General features: G+C 40.2%; 1 protein-coding gene across 1 annotated transcript in view; it reads left to right on the top strand.

Moving 5' to 3' along the window:
- The first annotated feature begins 5959 nt into the window (after positions 1-5959).
- Positions 5960-17169, top strand: part of znrf2.L (zinc and ring finger 2, E3 ubiquitin protein ligase L homeolog) — a 68663-nt gene continuing 57453 nt past the window's right edge. The window contains exon 1 of the mRNA XM_018267490.2: positions 5960-7299. Coding sequence (XP_018122979.1) covers positions 6846-7299 — 454 coding nt within the window. The 5' untranslated portion in view covers positions 5960-6845. The remainder of the gene's footprint in view (positions 7300-17169) is intronic.

Here is a 17169-nt window from a genome sequence, read left to right as displayed (position 1 = left end):
GCCTTCCTTATAGGACACAGCTGCATGATGGATCGTTGCTGTGTCGCCTTTTTTGAAGAGGGAAGAGGAGCGTACATTTATCCTTTAATATCTTGGAATTAAAAAAATAAATAATGAATGTACACTGCAAAAGCGCTTACAAAAGCACCCTCGTCAATTTAACATTAACTTTTTTTAAGGTTTACTTATCTTTTAAACATTAAATTAACCCAAAAGGATTGTTTTCCCTTGGATAAGTATTAATTATATCTTATTATAGGAATCTTATATTATAGGAAATCACTTTTAAAATTTAGAATTATTTGCTTAAAATAGAGTCTATGGGAGATGGCCTTCCTGGAATTCTGAGCTTTCTGGATAATGGGTTTCTGGAAAACGGATCCTATACCTGTATATCAATGTCAGGTAACATGACTAGTTTCTAGTTTGCTACTCAGTGTATTACAGAGATTCTTCATTATTCGTATCAGTACTGCCCCAGTAGCGCTTACAGCAGAGCATATATTTCATATATATTTAATTTGTTGTTGTTTCTGGCATGACTAGAAGATGGCCAGATATAATATGATTTATGATAGTGTCTGTGTTGCACAGTTGTTGCAAAAACCAGCGTAATCCCTGTACATGTGTACTTGCACAGTGGTCCCTAACCAGCGGCAATATATTTCTCACCAACCCCCTCTATGTTGCTCCTCATGGCCTCAAAGCAGGTGCTTATTTTTGATTTTCTGATTTGGAGGAAAGTTTTACTTGTGTTGCTCTCCAACTTTTATTTAAATTTGAAGGTGGCTTATGGTTAAAAAAAAAGGCTGGGGATCCCTGTACTAGCAGGTGAGGATGCAGTTAGGTTGATCAGCTAATTGTACAGCAAGCATTCATGTCAGAATGATAGCAAAGATGTTAGTGGGCATAAGAGCTTACTACAATTTCTTATGGTGTGTGTGCATGACTCTTGCAGGAAAATGAACCAATTGTTGCTGGAAATAATTAAGTCATGGCTGATCATTTAAAGTTGTGTCAGAACAACAAGTTAGCTATTATAACGTATCTGCTGAGTCACATACCACAAGACCTTTGACCGAAAATTCAGTCACAACACAACCAGTAGTTAAGGGTAAGAATAGTGTGTATTGATTTGAATTAGTAACACAAACAATCTGAATCCCAGTCCAACAAGTGATTTTCTTATTTTTAGTCTACACATTACCTGTTGCCTTGCATAAAATCCATAAGCCTACAGGATGTACCATCATATTAACTTGTTTATTGTGTCAGACTTTTTTCCAGAACATTTTTCACAGTGATGTCTCTCTGACAAGGAAATTACTCCTTATAACACAAATGTAGCTGTGTAATGAATACATAACACAGCTTTCCCCTTCCCTCCCCTCATGATACAACCACAACATTAAGATTAAGAGGGAGACATTGAGCACACAACACCTGTAATGTATTTTATGACATTGTGACATCCCCATTTATGAGCTGGCTACTCTAGAGTATTATTAAAAGAGGGCTGTCTAAATGCAGGTGAATACACAGGGTTCAGCACATGTTGGACAGACACTAGTTGTAGACATATTATAAAAGTGTGTTGCATTGTTATTGATAATTGTATGGGCAATAAAACAGAAATTAACAGCAATAAGATTTTTTTTAAAAAAATTGCACTCTCCTACTTTTCCCAAATACTTGCATCCCAGGCAGGGATTCCTACCACACATTCTAGCATGGTTTCATAAGTTTGGACCTTAAAGATGGTGGGTCTATAATCTATATAACTGCCCTGCCTGTAAACTCCAACCGCAGAAGGAATTTATAGTTCATGCAAAGTGCCACAGGTCTATTGCAGCATTTTCAACTGTTCTGCCCAAGACATTTTTTCTAGCCAGAAGCAAATTCACTCCCCGGTAAAGCATGTGTGACTGCCCATGATTTGTGCTATTTCAGTAATTCATGTTATTTCAGTAATTCCTTAAAACATTTTCAGTGAAAATAACTTTGTTTAGTAATAAGGTTTTTTGCACTTTTTGCAAGTCCTTCTATAGGGGTCATTTACAGAGTTGGGGCACCCCGGATTGCCTCCTGTCCGTATGAATACAGTGCCCCTTATGAACAGAATACTGCCCAATACAGGCAACGCTGTATTAATCTGTGGCAGCCGCAGGTCTCTGCATTCTGCAGATCTGCATCAATTAACAAAAACAAGACAAAAACATTACTGGTTGTGGCTGTTTTTTTACACTTTGGACACCGACCTCAATAAGTAAAAGACCTCTTATGATTATGACCTCTTATTATATATCTATAAAGCATATACAATATATAGATTAAGGATGTACCAAATCCATTATTTCCCGAATCCTTTGTGAAAGATTCCAAATCCCCCTGAAAACGGCAGAATCTTGGCCAAATCCCAAAAGGAATCCTGGATTTAGTGCATCCCTAATATAGATATCTGTATGAACACCCTCCTTAAAAACTGAGATTATGAAGAAACCCACTTAGCAGGCTTAAACTTCACATTGACTAGTTTCATAGCTCATGATTGTCCATTGTAGGCTTCAGGGCGAATTTAAATTATAGACCAAAGTTAAATAAAAAAAAAGGTCCAGAGATTTCTCTGTAGGATGTAATTTTAACATAATCCAATCCACAACTAGTATAATAGATTTTTCGATGGATGATGAGTAAGATGGTGTTTGTGTGTTGGACATGGTCAAATAGTTTAGGGTCTGACAAAATGCTTAAATATCTATGCTTGAGCGACACAGGCTCAGGATTGTTGCTAGAAAAATTCACTGAGCATCTAGAATGGATAAATACCGCAGGACACAAAGGGGGTCGCCACACAAGTAACTGGGAGAGCGATACTACAGTACTGTATGGTAAGGTCTGATTTATCAACATCAACTTTTTACATTTTGCTAAGTCTTTCATTTTCAGATATCATTGGTGATAATGTATTGTTTTATATTCTCTTTGCTGTTCAGACAAGATGATTAATGGCCAAAAGCATTTCAATTAACCATACTACAGGCAATTGCATAATTGAGTTACATTTGTATTTTCACAATAAAATTCACAATACCTATGCCAAAGTAAACAACATATTGTGACATATCGAGCCATAAGTTTGTCATTAAAGTAACACAATCCCTCTACCATATATTTTATTAGCATAGATATTCAGTTTAATAACCTAACAATCTTCAGTGTAGTGGCAGCACCCCTCACTTTAATGGAACACTTTTTATAATAGGTTCAAAATATTTCTCCTCCTGTATTGAAGTCATAATTTAAGTACAAAATATAAAAACAGGTCACTGGTCAGGTTATGGAGCACAAAGCAAAGCATAAAAGGACTTGATAAACACAAGGTCTTGAGTTGGTCATAGATGCAAAGATAAAGTTGTACAAAACTAAGTTTCGTACAATTTTTATGGGTTGGGGATTGGACAGGTTAGAAAACTTCTATTGGCTAAAGATAAAATCTCTTCATGTATTGCTTATCTGCCGATATCAATGGATGACTATATGTCGTCATAACTTTTGTACAATTGCTGCCTGTCAATGAATAGCCAGAACATTGTCTGATTTGTTATTTTAACTATTTCATTCAATCTGAATGGTTAGTTGTAGATTGTTACATTGAAACAATCTGTGGTCGTACAGTACAAAGAATAAAATCTACACGTCTATGGCCAGCTTTAGATTCTTGTAGGTGCAAAGATTTTTAATCTCATATATTAAGGCTGGATATTGTTGTGAAAAAAGGAAAAACCTGAATTATGACCTACATCAGTGACATGTTTGTATTTTGTATTCTTTGCAAAATCTCATATGTTTACAGTGTTATATACAAAATGCAGAATATAGCAAATTTCATTTTGTAGAACCTGGCTATAGCGATGTTCGTGTACGTCTAGACATCAGGGCTGTGAGTGCTTTCCTTCCTCTGCCTGCTACACTGAGACGGTTACTAGCATCTCTCAGAGAAAACCATTCTATGACTCAGAATTCTGCTACAAAACACTTGAATGGCTTTGCATCTCCTAGGGGAATAAAAATTAATTAGTGCTTGCCTATGTCTATTGTGATTGGCTAAGAGATGACTGTTGTCTGGATGGTAACTATGAAAGCATCATTCACACCTGCCCTTTTGTGCTGCCCGTTGAATCTCTACGTTACAGGCTAGAACTGGAACGCATGAAAACATACAATAGCAATAAAAAGGGAAGGGCAGAATAACAGAATAAGGGAAGTAGCACAATAAGCTAAATTAGGCACTGGTACTAAAATGTCTGCCTAGCCAAGTATAATATACAATAAAGATATGCAGTGTGTATGTATGGATGGATGTAGTATTAGATGAACAATATACTGTGTAGAGCTACTTTTAGTGATGTTGTCCCATTAAGATCTACATCCATAAAAGCATTACCATTCTGTTCCTTGGAAAATATTAATTAAATACTTATTTATGGGAAAATGTTTATTGCTATATTTAGCAAACAACAATTTCTTATGTAACCTTAACATAATACATATATGAATGAAAAGCATGAAATAGGAGGGTGATTTAGAAAAGCTGTATGTTGACAGTGTCTTCAGATCTACTGAAAACCAGCTAAAGGTCTACTGGTAGATCCCGATCTGGCATAGAGGTTATAGAACAGAGATCCCCAACCAGTAGCTCGTGAGCAACATGTTGCTCTCCAACCTCTTGGATGTTGCTCCGAGTGGCCTCAAAGCAGGAGCTTATTTTTGAATTCCAGGCTTGGAGATAAGTTTTGGTTGTATAAAAACCAGGTGCACTGCCAAACTGAGCCTCAATGTAGGTTGACATATAGGGGATACCAAATATCCAATCACAGCACTTATTTGTCACTCACAGAACATTTTTCATGCTAGTGTTGCTCCCCAACTCCTTTTACTTCTGAATGTTGCTCACGGGTTCAAAAGGTTTGGGATCCCTGTTATAGAAGGTGAAAAGCACTCACCTCTCCTTAGTACTAATAGCTGGTACTGGCGGTCCGATTTTGCTGTGATGTAGTAAAAAGTTATTTGAACTGAACTGTTGAAGTGAGTGCTTTTATCTTCCATAGGTTACACACACACACATATATATATATTTTTTTTTAATTGTCCACAATAAATATTCTTTTTCTACATAAAGACCTGTGAGTGTGATCTCTACTATTTCCAATATATATATATATATATATATATATATATATATATATATATATATATATATATATATATATATATAGTAATGACAATGTGTACTGAATATACTGAATAAAAGTAGCCACTAGCCCAGCTGCTGAAGGACTACACTCCAAATGCCGTGATGATGCCCAGTGCTGAGGCTGAACAACAAGCGTGGTTGCTTGGCAACAGAGTTGAAGTTAAGATGAATGGGTGCCAGGCAGGTCCGGACTGAGAATTAAAATAGGCCCTGGCATTTCAGGCACACAGAGGCCCAAATCAGCCCACATATAGGCCCAAACAGCCCACAGAATACTGACTTTCTATGGGACAGGATAGCAGCCCCTCTGGCATTGGCCAAACCCCACAGATTGCCAGTCCGGGCCTGGTGCCAGGCATTACACAAAGGCTGGGGGTATGGGGCCAATATCTAAGGAAAAAGGCAATGGCATTCAACCATGTACAGTCTACCACCCCTGCAGCTGTTGCTGATCCACAAGTCCCACGCCCTTATTCGGAAAGTGGGTGCTGGGAGTTGTAGTAGAATACTAGGTGGTAACAAAATAAATATGAAACATTTTCTCGAAAAGAGCCCTACGTTCTGAAAGCCCTGTGCAAATGTCCTCTAGATCTTCCCTGAAACAACAGTCTGTTCGGTGGAAGGCGCGTAGGAGCTGCGATTCACTGTGAGGGAAATAAAAGAAATGACACGTAGAGAGAAATGGGAGCGTGAAGCAACAAACAGCAGCAGAGGAGACAGACAAATAACGAAAGTAGGAACACGCGGAGATAGTAAAGGACACAGAGCTTTGTGAAGAGACACAAGGGGGCGGGACGTACTAGTGACAGACAGCAGGGAGGGCGAATGGCACGCCGAGCTAGGAGGGAAACCAGGCCAAGGAGCTTTGTACTTGAGGAAAGAATAACAAGAGCGCTAGTCTTTCATAACAAGGAGGGAGGACTGGCGTCTATCTGACAGGAGGGGCAGCCCAGGCTCCATGCGTCCCTGCATACACACCGTGCATTCCTATCAGCTCTCACAAGCGCACGGGTAACGTTCCTGACACCGTGACACGGGTAACCTTCCTGACACTGCGGTACGGGCACGTGAGGCCGGACACTGCCGGGGGAAAGTTTGTAGCCCCGCTGCGTGTGGGCAAAGAGCCTGTGTCTCCCGTAGGCGCTGAGGTCACACAGACACCTGGGCATTGGGAATAGGCGGGCACTCTATGGATTCCGTGTTGAGCGGGGACTAAAGAAGCACGTGACAGACGGAAGGACACCTCGGGACCGGCCTGTGACAGGAATATACAATGTGTCCGGATAGGTGACACGGGGGGTTATTGTGTACATACACCGCTGGGCTGCAGAGCTCACTTACACACCTGTACCTGCCGGGGAGCTGATAAGCGTCACACAAACAATGTCCTGCGTGCCTGATACTGGCTATATGTCCTCCTCAGTGAGACACAGGGACACCCGAGCCGTGTATTAGTCTCGCCGCTGTGTGACTGGCTGATGTATAGTGGCTGATGTATGGGGAATGAGGCAACAGTGTGCAACACTCTAGCATCTGACAGGCACTGAACTCCGGACTAAGCACAAGGACACTTCCCCCTCACCCCCGGTGGATGCGCGCTGAAGCAGGCGGCTGTGTGTCGGGGATGGGTGGGCGGCAGAGCAGCAGTCCAGCAGCGGATGGTCGTACAAGGGCTTACTCTGGATCGGATATCCCTACTCCTAACACGGCCCGGGGGCCTTACAGAGGCTCTTCTGGGGTGGCCTCCTCCTCCTCGTCCCCTCTCGCCAGGTACTCGTATGTCTCAAGTGGGCAGCAGGCGACAGCAGGGGCGGCTGGGAGAGGGGCGAGAGGCACGGACAGCGCTCAGCCGGCAGCACTGGGTTCCAGGAGCCGCTCTGTCGGGGGGATTCGGAGTCAGGCCCCGCTTAGTATCCCCGGTGCAGCCCGGGACTCTGGCAGCAGCACGCCCGAGGAAGGATCCCGAGACAGGGCACCTGGGGGGCGTGAATCCAGACTAATGATCGGATCTTTACCAGCTCACCTCTCCCCACACCTCTTTGGCGGTGAGTATGCTGACATCACGTGACACCTCGGGAGTGACGTGACAGTGGATGCCCTTCGCTTGCTGTTCCATTGTGAATTGAATGAGTAGGAAGGTGCCTAATATGCCTATGCCCTCAGCTTCCTCTGCTGTTTTGGGGCAGCATCTTCTGACAACACATAAAGACATTGGCAGGGGCAAACCACATATCTAATTGTACAGTGCTGCAGAATATATATATATATATATATATATATATATATATATATATATATATATATATATATATAGCCTTGCTTGATGGTCAGATAATCATAGAGTGATCTTTTACTTAAATCTGACCTAATTGGGGCCTGGCTAAATTTTGCCACTTAAAGGGGGCTTGATCCAAAAATGTCTGGAAACCACTGGACATACCATGTCACCTTGTGACTCTCGCTTCTGGTCTTGCAATATATAACTAAAGGTGGCCATACATGGGCTGATAAAAGCTGCCGACAGACCGAGTCGGCAGCTTATTGTCCCGTGTATGGGGCCCCCCCGACGGGCTTCCCCGATTGAGATCTTGATCGGATGGGACTAAAAATCCCGTCGGATCGCGGCCGCATCTGTTCGTTGACGCGGTCCCGCGATCCGGCTGCCCATAAAGCCACCGTTAGGATCCGATCGTTGGGCCCTAGGGCCCACGATTGGATCAGCCCGATATTGCCCACCAAAAGGTGGGCATTTCGGGGAGAGATCCATTCACTGGATTCAGCTGAATCCTTCTTCCGAATCCTAATAAGTAAAAAATGTTTTCCCTTTCCCACCCTTAATTTGCATATGCGGTATTTCATGAAGTATTCGGGGGTTCGGCCGAATCCAAAATAATGGATTCTGTGCATCCCTATTCAAGCAGTCAATATTTTATTGTGCTGGTTTATATTTTTATAGAGAGTGGGTGGTGCACTCATATCATCATAATAGAAATGGTGGGGGGAAATTAATGTGCCAACATTTTTGTCCTACCAAGTGACTTTTTTTTTTCACTTTTTCTCAAAAAGTGAACATAATATATTTTTTTTATTCTGTTCTCTTAAAATGTCAATCACTGTTGATTTTGTATCAATATTTCTGTTTGGCATTTAGATTGTATAGCACTTCTGGAGGCTTACTTGTGATAAATCATGTGATGATGCTTGAAACCCTTCATCAAAAGATCAATAGCTACTGGAATTCCATTCAGATTAATTTGTGACATGGCACATTCTTGACTGTGGAATTTATGTAATGCGACATGGGAGTCATGGGATTGCATATTCTTTTCTCAGCCTACTTTTGTTTGTTACTTATGGATAAACTAGGTTTTCTGTAGTGTCATGAATACTAGATATGGCAAACTATGAACTGTTACTGGATTCTGTGTCTAACAGGTACTCTAGCCATTGTTGAACTGCCTTTGCTGTTGGTTGTTGGAGGATGCTGGGATTTTTAAATCAATCCATTACCTTTATGATAACGGTACATGTAAATAAGCATCTGAAGCTGGGTTCAAGATGTGACATGTTGTAACTTTCATCTGGATGGAATTTCTTGCTGCGTGTAAAGTGTGCAAGTTGCAGAAATTGTTTGCCATGGCAACTCTCTCTATCTACAAAGATGGCTTTTCCGACACACATAATAACATGTAGCCGGATGGTGTTAAAGCTCCCAGGATTTTTCCAAGTGGGGTAACGGGGTATTGAAAGCAGGAGTCATGCTCACACAATGAATCATGCAAGGTGCTTTACCCATTTATATGCTGCAGTAGAGTGTTACAAGCTTTTTGAGGGGATGACCTCTTCACTGTCAGGTGAAGGCAGGATTATCCCCCAGAAATATTTGATTCTGTGATTCCCACCAGCCAAATGCACAGTCAGTGTTGGACTGGAATGCCAGGGGCCCACCAGAAAACTTTAGATGGTGGGCCCATTGGTAAACCGTGACCATGGGCCTACTTTCCAAACTATTATTCCTTCTCTCTGTAGTAAACCTCTTTATTCTCCTAGTCTTTTATATCTACTTACTATACTTTATTATTACTATACAATTCTTCCATTATTAAGCCTATTTTTTAACATAAAGGAATAGGGAATGACCATGAAATAGACCAAATGGTTAGAAGCAAGAGGCCCACTGACACCTGGGACCACCGGGAGTTTTCCTGGTATCCCGGTGGGCCAGTCCGACACTGTAAACAATAAAGCACAAGTAAAGCCTCATTTACTTGGAAGCGGGTGCCAAAAATGTTTCCTTTGTTATTTTACTTACTTTTCACAGATGTTCCTTGACTTTCAGATACATTTTTTTTCTGCATTAGGGATGCCTGGGAAAAGAAAAGTAAGATATTGTCATGGCGCATCTATACTTTTTTTTCCCCTGGGCTGGTGTATTTTTTTTTACTAAAAGGAGCACTGGTGCAGTGAAAAATCAAAGTAATTCAATTCATTGGGGGTGCCTAACATATCTGATCCCTCAGTGATTAAGGCTTTCCTTGTCAGGAGGGACACATTCTTGTAAACAATGCCAACAACACTTTCTGTGAAACACATAGAGGCCCATTTATCAAAGTCCGAATTTATCTCATTATTTTCTAAAAACTACTCTGACCAAATCTGCACGGGTTTTTCCCCTTATAGTGAAGCCTCGATTTTAAGTACCTTGATTTTAAATTGTCCCTCCGGCAGGATGGCACACAAATTGATTCGTATGCTGGCTGGAAGGCAGTTTGGGGAGCTTAGACGCCCACAGTAGAGAAAATTTGTCGCTGGTGACTAATCTCCCCGTCTGCCACCACCCTAAGGATCAGGGCAAACAGACAGATTCAGGGAGATTAGTCACTCAGTGACAAATCTCCTCTTCTTCGTGGCGACTAATCTCCCCGAAGTGCCTCCCCTGCCTTCCTGCCGGGCCCACCAGGGCTGTCCCATTAGGGGCCCCTTGCCTCAGCGTCAACCCCTGCCAGCTTGTTATCTCTTCATGTGGCCAAGATCAGGACCAGTGGTAGGTCAGGGAGTAACGCACAGCCACAGGAAGAGGGTCTGACCCTGAACACTGGATATCAAATAGATCGGCCATAAAAAATCACTGTAAAACTCAGTAGTATAACTATCTGTATTAACTGGATATTCGCATTGATGTACTTGATATTCTTATATAGGCATTACTAGACATTCTGATGTCATCAGTTATAAACGGTGATGTCATTTCTGTAACATGACTCACTGAAACTTGTGTATTATAATAAATAAAGTACCCCCAGTTGCAAAATATGAGAATATTAGAAGTTACCTCGGCGTTCCATGACCTTCGGCCTCGTGTTTTTATATGGTCATGGAACTCCTCGGTAACTTATAATATCCTTATGATTTATAAGAGAGGGTACTTTATTCACTATATAATGCACAAGAGCCATGAATATCCTGTAAATTATATATTTATAAATGGTGCTTCGTGATGTCATTGATTATAACCAGAGCTTAGTGGGGTCATTTCTGTCACATGACTTACTGAAATTTGTGTATAATAAAATACCGCATGTTGCAAAATATGAGGATATTAGAAGTCACTTCATTGTTCCATGACCTCTATAAAAACACTCGGCCTTCGGCCTTGTGTTTTTGTATGGTCATGGAACTCCTCTGTCACATATAAGATCCTTAACAAGAAGGGGTACTTTATTCACTACTGGTCCCTGTATACGGCAGACAGTTCTTTATTGCATCTAGTTACAGAAGATAAAACCAAATCTTATGAATTTGTTGTGTATGGAGCTGTTGTGATAGTGGTTTGTTCATCTTAGTGGAATCACATGTTGATTCTTGTTAGAGGAAGAAAAAAAAAGTTAACATTTTTAGTGACGACCCCTAAGCTTAGCTTCTCGACAGCTGCTCAGATCCCACTGAGCATGTCACAGACACTTTCCAAGATGGTGACCCCCTGTGACAAGTTTGAAGTCCCGGATCATTGCTGCTATTGACAAACTGAGACTTTAGGCTGGTGCAATAAGTTCACTATAGAAAATATGGCATTTCTAGATACATTCATTGTTAGGCTTTAGGTCTCCTTTAAATCACTAAATACTATTCAGAGCATCATATATTTACGTCACATTCACACACTCAATAATAATGAATTTTGCCTGATTTAACGTGACCCCCCCATTTGTAATCTGGAAATAGTCAAAAATAGGTGGCAAATACTACTAGGGATGTGCCAAATCCACTATTTGGGATTAGGCCGAATCCTTTATGAAAGATTTGGCTGAATACGGAACCGAATACTAATTTGCATATGCAAATTAGGGGCAGGAAAGGAAAAAGTGGAAAAAAGTCTTCTTTTGTGATGAAAAGTCATGTGATTTCCCTACCTGCCCCTAATTTACATATGCAAATTAGGATTCAGTTTGGCCAGGCACAAGGATTCGGCCGAATCCTGGTGAAAAAGGCCGAATCCCAAACTGAATCCTGGATTCGGTGCATCCCTAATTTTACATGTGTTACAGGTAAATGTTGCTGGACTTTGCAGTGCTGTGAATATATTTGGGGAATAATAGCTAGAAGGATCAGTTATAAAAGCACAAATGTATTATGGGATAGGTAGCTTTGCTGTTTCACACACAGAGTACCTGGGACTGTACCTAAAGACAATGATAATGAGTCGGCTATGGAAATAATGTCAGACTGAATCAGGTTGAAATATAGCCAGAAGAAAATTCCAAAGGTGATGTATAAAACAGATAAAGGTTTGGTTTTGTTGTGTATAAATCTAAAGCAACATTAGCAGTGTGCCTTGATCTTGATGTTTGGAGTTATTAATGTCATCAGAGACATTCATAGGCGTTGTATTGTTTGAATGAGCTTCCTGTGTAACAGGGGGCATTCTAGTTTTAGAAGAATAGAATTTGACATGAGTAGGAGGAGTAGAAATTTAGGTTTGGCAGGTAATGATGATACAATATGGTATTACTGTATGTACTGTACTAGTCTGAGACATTTTTTTGGATTAAAGCGCCAGAAACTCTAAAAACGAAACAAGCTCTGCATGTGTTTTACTTATATTCTTTACCTAGTTGTCACTTTTGAAGATCCTGCATCATTTCACTTTTTGGCACAAGCAGTGTCACTGGTTCTTTTTTCACATAATTTCATATTCTTTGAATAGGTAGTATGTACATTTGGTGGATGAGTTTATTGGCTCACACCCTTAGTTTGTGTCAAACCTTTCTGTGGCTGAGGATTAAAGAAAAAAAGACACAGTATTTTTTTTAACAAAGCAAACAAAAATAAATATAAAATTGGGTAAGCCCATAAAATATAACTATTGTATATGTATGTATTTTTTTATATGATGCATTCCACCTGTTCTTGATTAATTTACTGCCTTCTTCTGACTCTTTCCAGCTTCTAAATGGGGTCACAGACCCCCATCTAAAAAAACAAATGCTCTGTAGGGCTACAAATTCAACATTTCTGAAATTGCAAACTGGAGAGCTGCTGAATAAAAAGCTAAATATCTAAAAAACCACAAATAATAAAAAATGAAAACCAAATGCAAATCGTCTCAGAATATCACTCTCTACATTATACTAAAACTTAATTTAAAGGTGAACAACTTGTTTAAGATTCTGGGAGTTTTAACTCACATTAGCTGGTGCTGTATAGACTTGATAGAAAGAAGAGACAAAATCTGGGCTTGAAAAGATATTTAGACTGGTAGATGTTAGGTTTCAAAAAAGGTCTACACTGGTGTTCCTTGGTCTTTTTTCAACTGGTCAATTCACCTTCATTACCAACAAGCTGGTTAAAGGGGACCAGTCACCCAAAAAAAAATATTCATAATCCTATTTTATCACATCAGTCAAGCAAAATTAACTTTAATTACACTATATAAATTATTTGAATCTTATTTCCTTCAGTCTGGGAACTCATTATTATAGCAAGTAGGCAGGAGCCTACTTTAATTTGTTTAATTTGAAAAGGACTTTTATTATACAGCTTTTTGTGTCTGGGTGACAGGTCCACTTTAAAAATAAGTTCCTATTATAGGACAAAAGTGCACATTATTAAAAAGGAATTTGTGCTTTCATTTGTGAATTCAATGGGTTACGCCAGGAGTGTGGTGGTATAAAATAATGGCATCATTTCATGTGGTGATGGCTCTTGTCATGCAGTGTTCACAGCAGGATCAAGTTACTCAGAGAACACTTGCCTCCCAAATCAATAACTGTAATTTACAGCCTTATTACAGAAAATTCCAAACAACCAACCATGCTGATATTGATTTGTATGCCATTGCAGAGTTTCTATTAGAAAAAGGTGGTTGTATAATACCACCATGTTTTCTTTTACAGCAATGGGAGTTGAGAAGTAAGCATTACTAAATAGATGTGATATCTACAATGCCAGTTCAATAAAGGTTAACTTTTAAGGTTTTATGTCAGTACAAATTTCACATTTGAATTATCCTTTGTCCTTAACCTAGCAGAATGGTTACCATGGTAAGGTTAATATTTTACCCTTCCTTTTGCTGCAAACATAGTTCACTTGGCTTGATGACTTGACACACGTTACAGATATGTGTTCCAAATTCATTTAATTGGTAATAAAAATGTCATATAAAATATTTTTACTGGGCTTGTGGCAACGTTTATGCTCCCACCCATTTTCTGCGTGTAAAGAAGGAGCAGAGGGGACCGGTTTAGTCTGCCCTGGTAGTTTATTGTACTCTTAATTGTTCCAATAAAACCTTTTCTAAAAATGTGTTTATTTTTCCCAATGCCTTTATGGACATAATGAGTTAGGCTTCATTAGATTTTGGTTGGCATTACTAGCTTCTTTGAGGGTTGGGGCAGACGAGCAGGTTCGGTGAGATTTAGTCGCCTGGCAACTAATCGCCTCCTTTGCGGGGTGACAATCTCCCCGAACTGCCTTCCGCCTGCTTGAATGAAGGATCACCTGCGCCGCGAGTGCATTAGCGCAGGTGATCCTTCATTCAAGCAGGCGATGCAGCCCGCTGTGTTTTCATCCGACAGTCTTACCTGCAATTTCTCCTTCACTTCCGTTTTCTTTAGAACATCTGACACGTCTCATGCGTTTTGTCGCATTGCAACGTGTCGGCTCCTCTCGCATCGTGAAGTCCTACCCTACGGGTGGTGACACACCTCAATGTTGAATCAATGCAGTTTTTCCTTTTTCCAGTGGGGCAAATGGCGACAAAAGGGTATCCATGTTTGTCAGTGAAAACATAACAGTTTAAGGGCTTCTGTTTTTTGAAACAATAATTCATTTTGTGAGCCATAAACTAAGTGATTCAAATTGCCACCTAGAAAGAAGCTATTGGCAGATATTTGTCTTGAATTTTTGTGAAACAAAACATATGGCTGATTTATTCATTTGTTTCTTAAAAGATTAAAAAAGGCAGGTTTAACACATACCAGTTCACATTATTGCATAAATTAGTGTTTTCTGCCTGATTTGGTTCTAAAACCATCATTGTTAATGGCAAGTGAATGGAATGGAGCAACATAGGGGGTAATGTAATAAAACGTGCAACGTTTGTTATAAGTTGATTAGCATATAGAAAACAATGCAAAGGATCAAAAGGGAGAGAGTATGAGGGGGCGATGTCGTACGATGACAACATGGTTGTTGTTGTTTCTGGATAAGTAGAGGATTATCATAATAAATTGTGTTGCCAAGGGCCATGAGGATTTTTTTTTTTAGTTTTTTTGACACTTGGGGCACATTTTTGTTTTTAGTTTTATTTGTGGTTGCAGTATTTTTAAAAGAATAAACAATCGTGCCCACCTTAAACCTGCTGCAATTGAAATCTTTGTTGTACAACTTGATTGCAGGGAAAGAACCCATGAATAAAAAAACATTTCTGGGAATAGAAATTTGTCCCTAAAAAAAAATAAAAAATATTACTGTAAGTCACATTCATTGCGGCAAAATCACAACTTTAAAATTAATAGTTTTGCTTCTTAATTTAAAATGTCTTATTGCGAATACCAAAAATGATCTGTCATAAGTGTGTTTGTGAAAGTATATGCTTGTGTTCACAGCATTGGAAGTAATTTGTTTTTCTGTGTGCTCTGAAATTAAGTTGTGTTTGATTTAGTTTAAAAAATGACAGTGATACTTTCTCTCCCAAGGTGTGCTGTGAGCATTTATGTATATAATTTTGGTATAAATATTTGATAAAGTAGCAGCCTGCTATTTCTGGATCTCATTTGCTGTGTTTATTGAAATGCAGGTCTTATACTCTGCGTACATCATGCAAAGAGATATTCAAGCTCATTTACTATAAGCAGAGGCCCAAGCGTTAGCATGTGAACAATCACAAACTTGTGCCCCTTTACGGCCATGCACTTACAATTTGTATCGCTACACATGGTCTGTGCTACTCCACTTCTTGGAGATTTATAATTCTGGTCCAATGCAAAGAGGGCATCACTGACCAAACACCTGCAATAAAAAGGCAGTAAGTATAGGGCACCTTAGTGCCTTGCATTCCGGGCATGTCTGACTTGCATGTCCTGAATAACATGCAAGCAAGTGAGAAACCCATTAGTGATGTGCTGGTTGTCCCAACTCCCACACAAATTTGTATGTCATGATTTTTATGATGAAGTTTTTATTTCTAAATTACACTGTTTACACTGCAAATAATTCACTCTACCATATAAAATTTCATTTCTGAACCAGCAAGTGTATGTTTTTTATTGGTGTGTAGGCAGCCATTTCAGGTCTTTTTGCCTGGTAAGGTGCTTTCAGAAAGAGTCAGCACTGTAGGAAGGAACTGCTTTCTGGCAGGCTGTTGTTTCTCCTACTCAATGTAACTGAAGGTGGCGAAGTGGGACCTGGATCTTACCATTGAGTGCTGTTCTTATATCTACCAGGGAGCTGTTATCTTGTGTTAAGTTGGCCATAGACACAAAGATCCGATTGTACGAATCGCGGATTCGTACGATTTTCGGACCGTGTGTGGAGAGTCCGGACATTGGTCGTTTGATCGATTAGACAGGTTAGAAAATTTCTGTCCCCTGCCGATAATATCTCTGCAGTACAATATCCATGTATTGCCGATCGTACAATTTTCAGTGGGAGACTGTCACCAGCTTTTGTCGGGCATAACTTTTGCACGATTGCTGTCAGGGGCAGAACATCGGCTGATCTGTTCTTTTCTACTTTATTTGATCTGAATGGTTAATGGCAGGTCGGGAGATGGTGAAGTCCGATCGTTTGAGGATTCGTATGATCGGATCTTTGTGTCTATAGGTTACCTTCCCATTGTTCTGTTGTTAGGCTGCTGGGGGGAAAGGGAGGGGGTGATATCACTCCAACTTGCATTACAGCAGTAAAGAGTGACTGAAGTTTTTCACATGACTGGGGGCAGCTGGGAAACTGACAATATGTCTAGCCCCATGTCAGATTTCAAAATTAAATATAAAAAAAAATGTTTGCTCTTCTTATTTTTTGATTTCAGTGCAAAATTTTGCCAGAGCAGCACTATTAAATGATGTGTTTTGAAAAAAAAATTATCCCTTTAAGCTCTTCTTCCACACAACATGCTCCTGACTGGCAGCCTCCATTTATAGGCGCACGCCTGCCTTGTGCCACCCCCTTTTGTGACATCAGAGAAGGGGCGGATTGGGCATGGGTCTATAAATGGAGGTGCCGGCTGGGTTAAAGTTGGGTGTGGTTTGGGAAGGGGGCCGGTTATGGTTGGTTGCGGGTCGAATTGTTGTTGACTAGTACATCACTAAAGCCCAGATCACACCCACCTTGTATGCAGGGAAATTAGGCAGCCAGATCTCTCTCCAGGACCTTCAGTTGGAAAGCTGTGTATTAGATCAGAGCTGTCCAACTGA

This window comes from Xenopus laevis, chromosome 6L (assembly GCF_017654675.1).
Source record: "Xenopus laevis strain J_2021 chromosome 6L, Xenopus_laevis_v10.1, whole genome shotgun sequence".
NCBI lineage: Eukaryota > Metazoa > Chordata > Amphibia > Anura > Pipidae > Xenopus > Xenopus laevis.
This window is presented reverse-complemented; position numbering and strand designations above follow the sequence as displayed.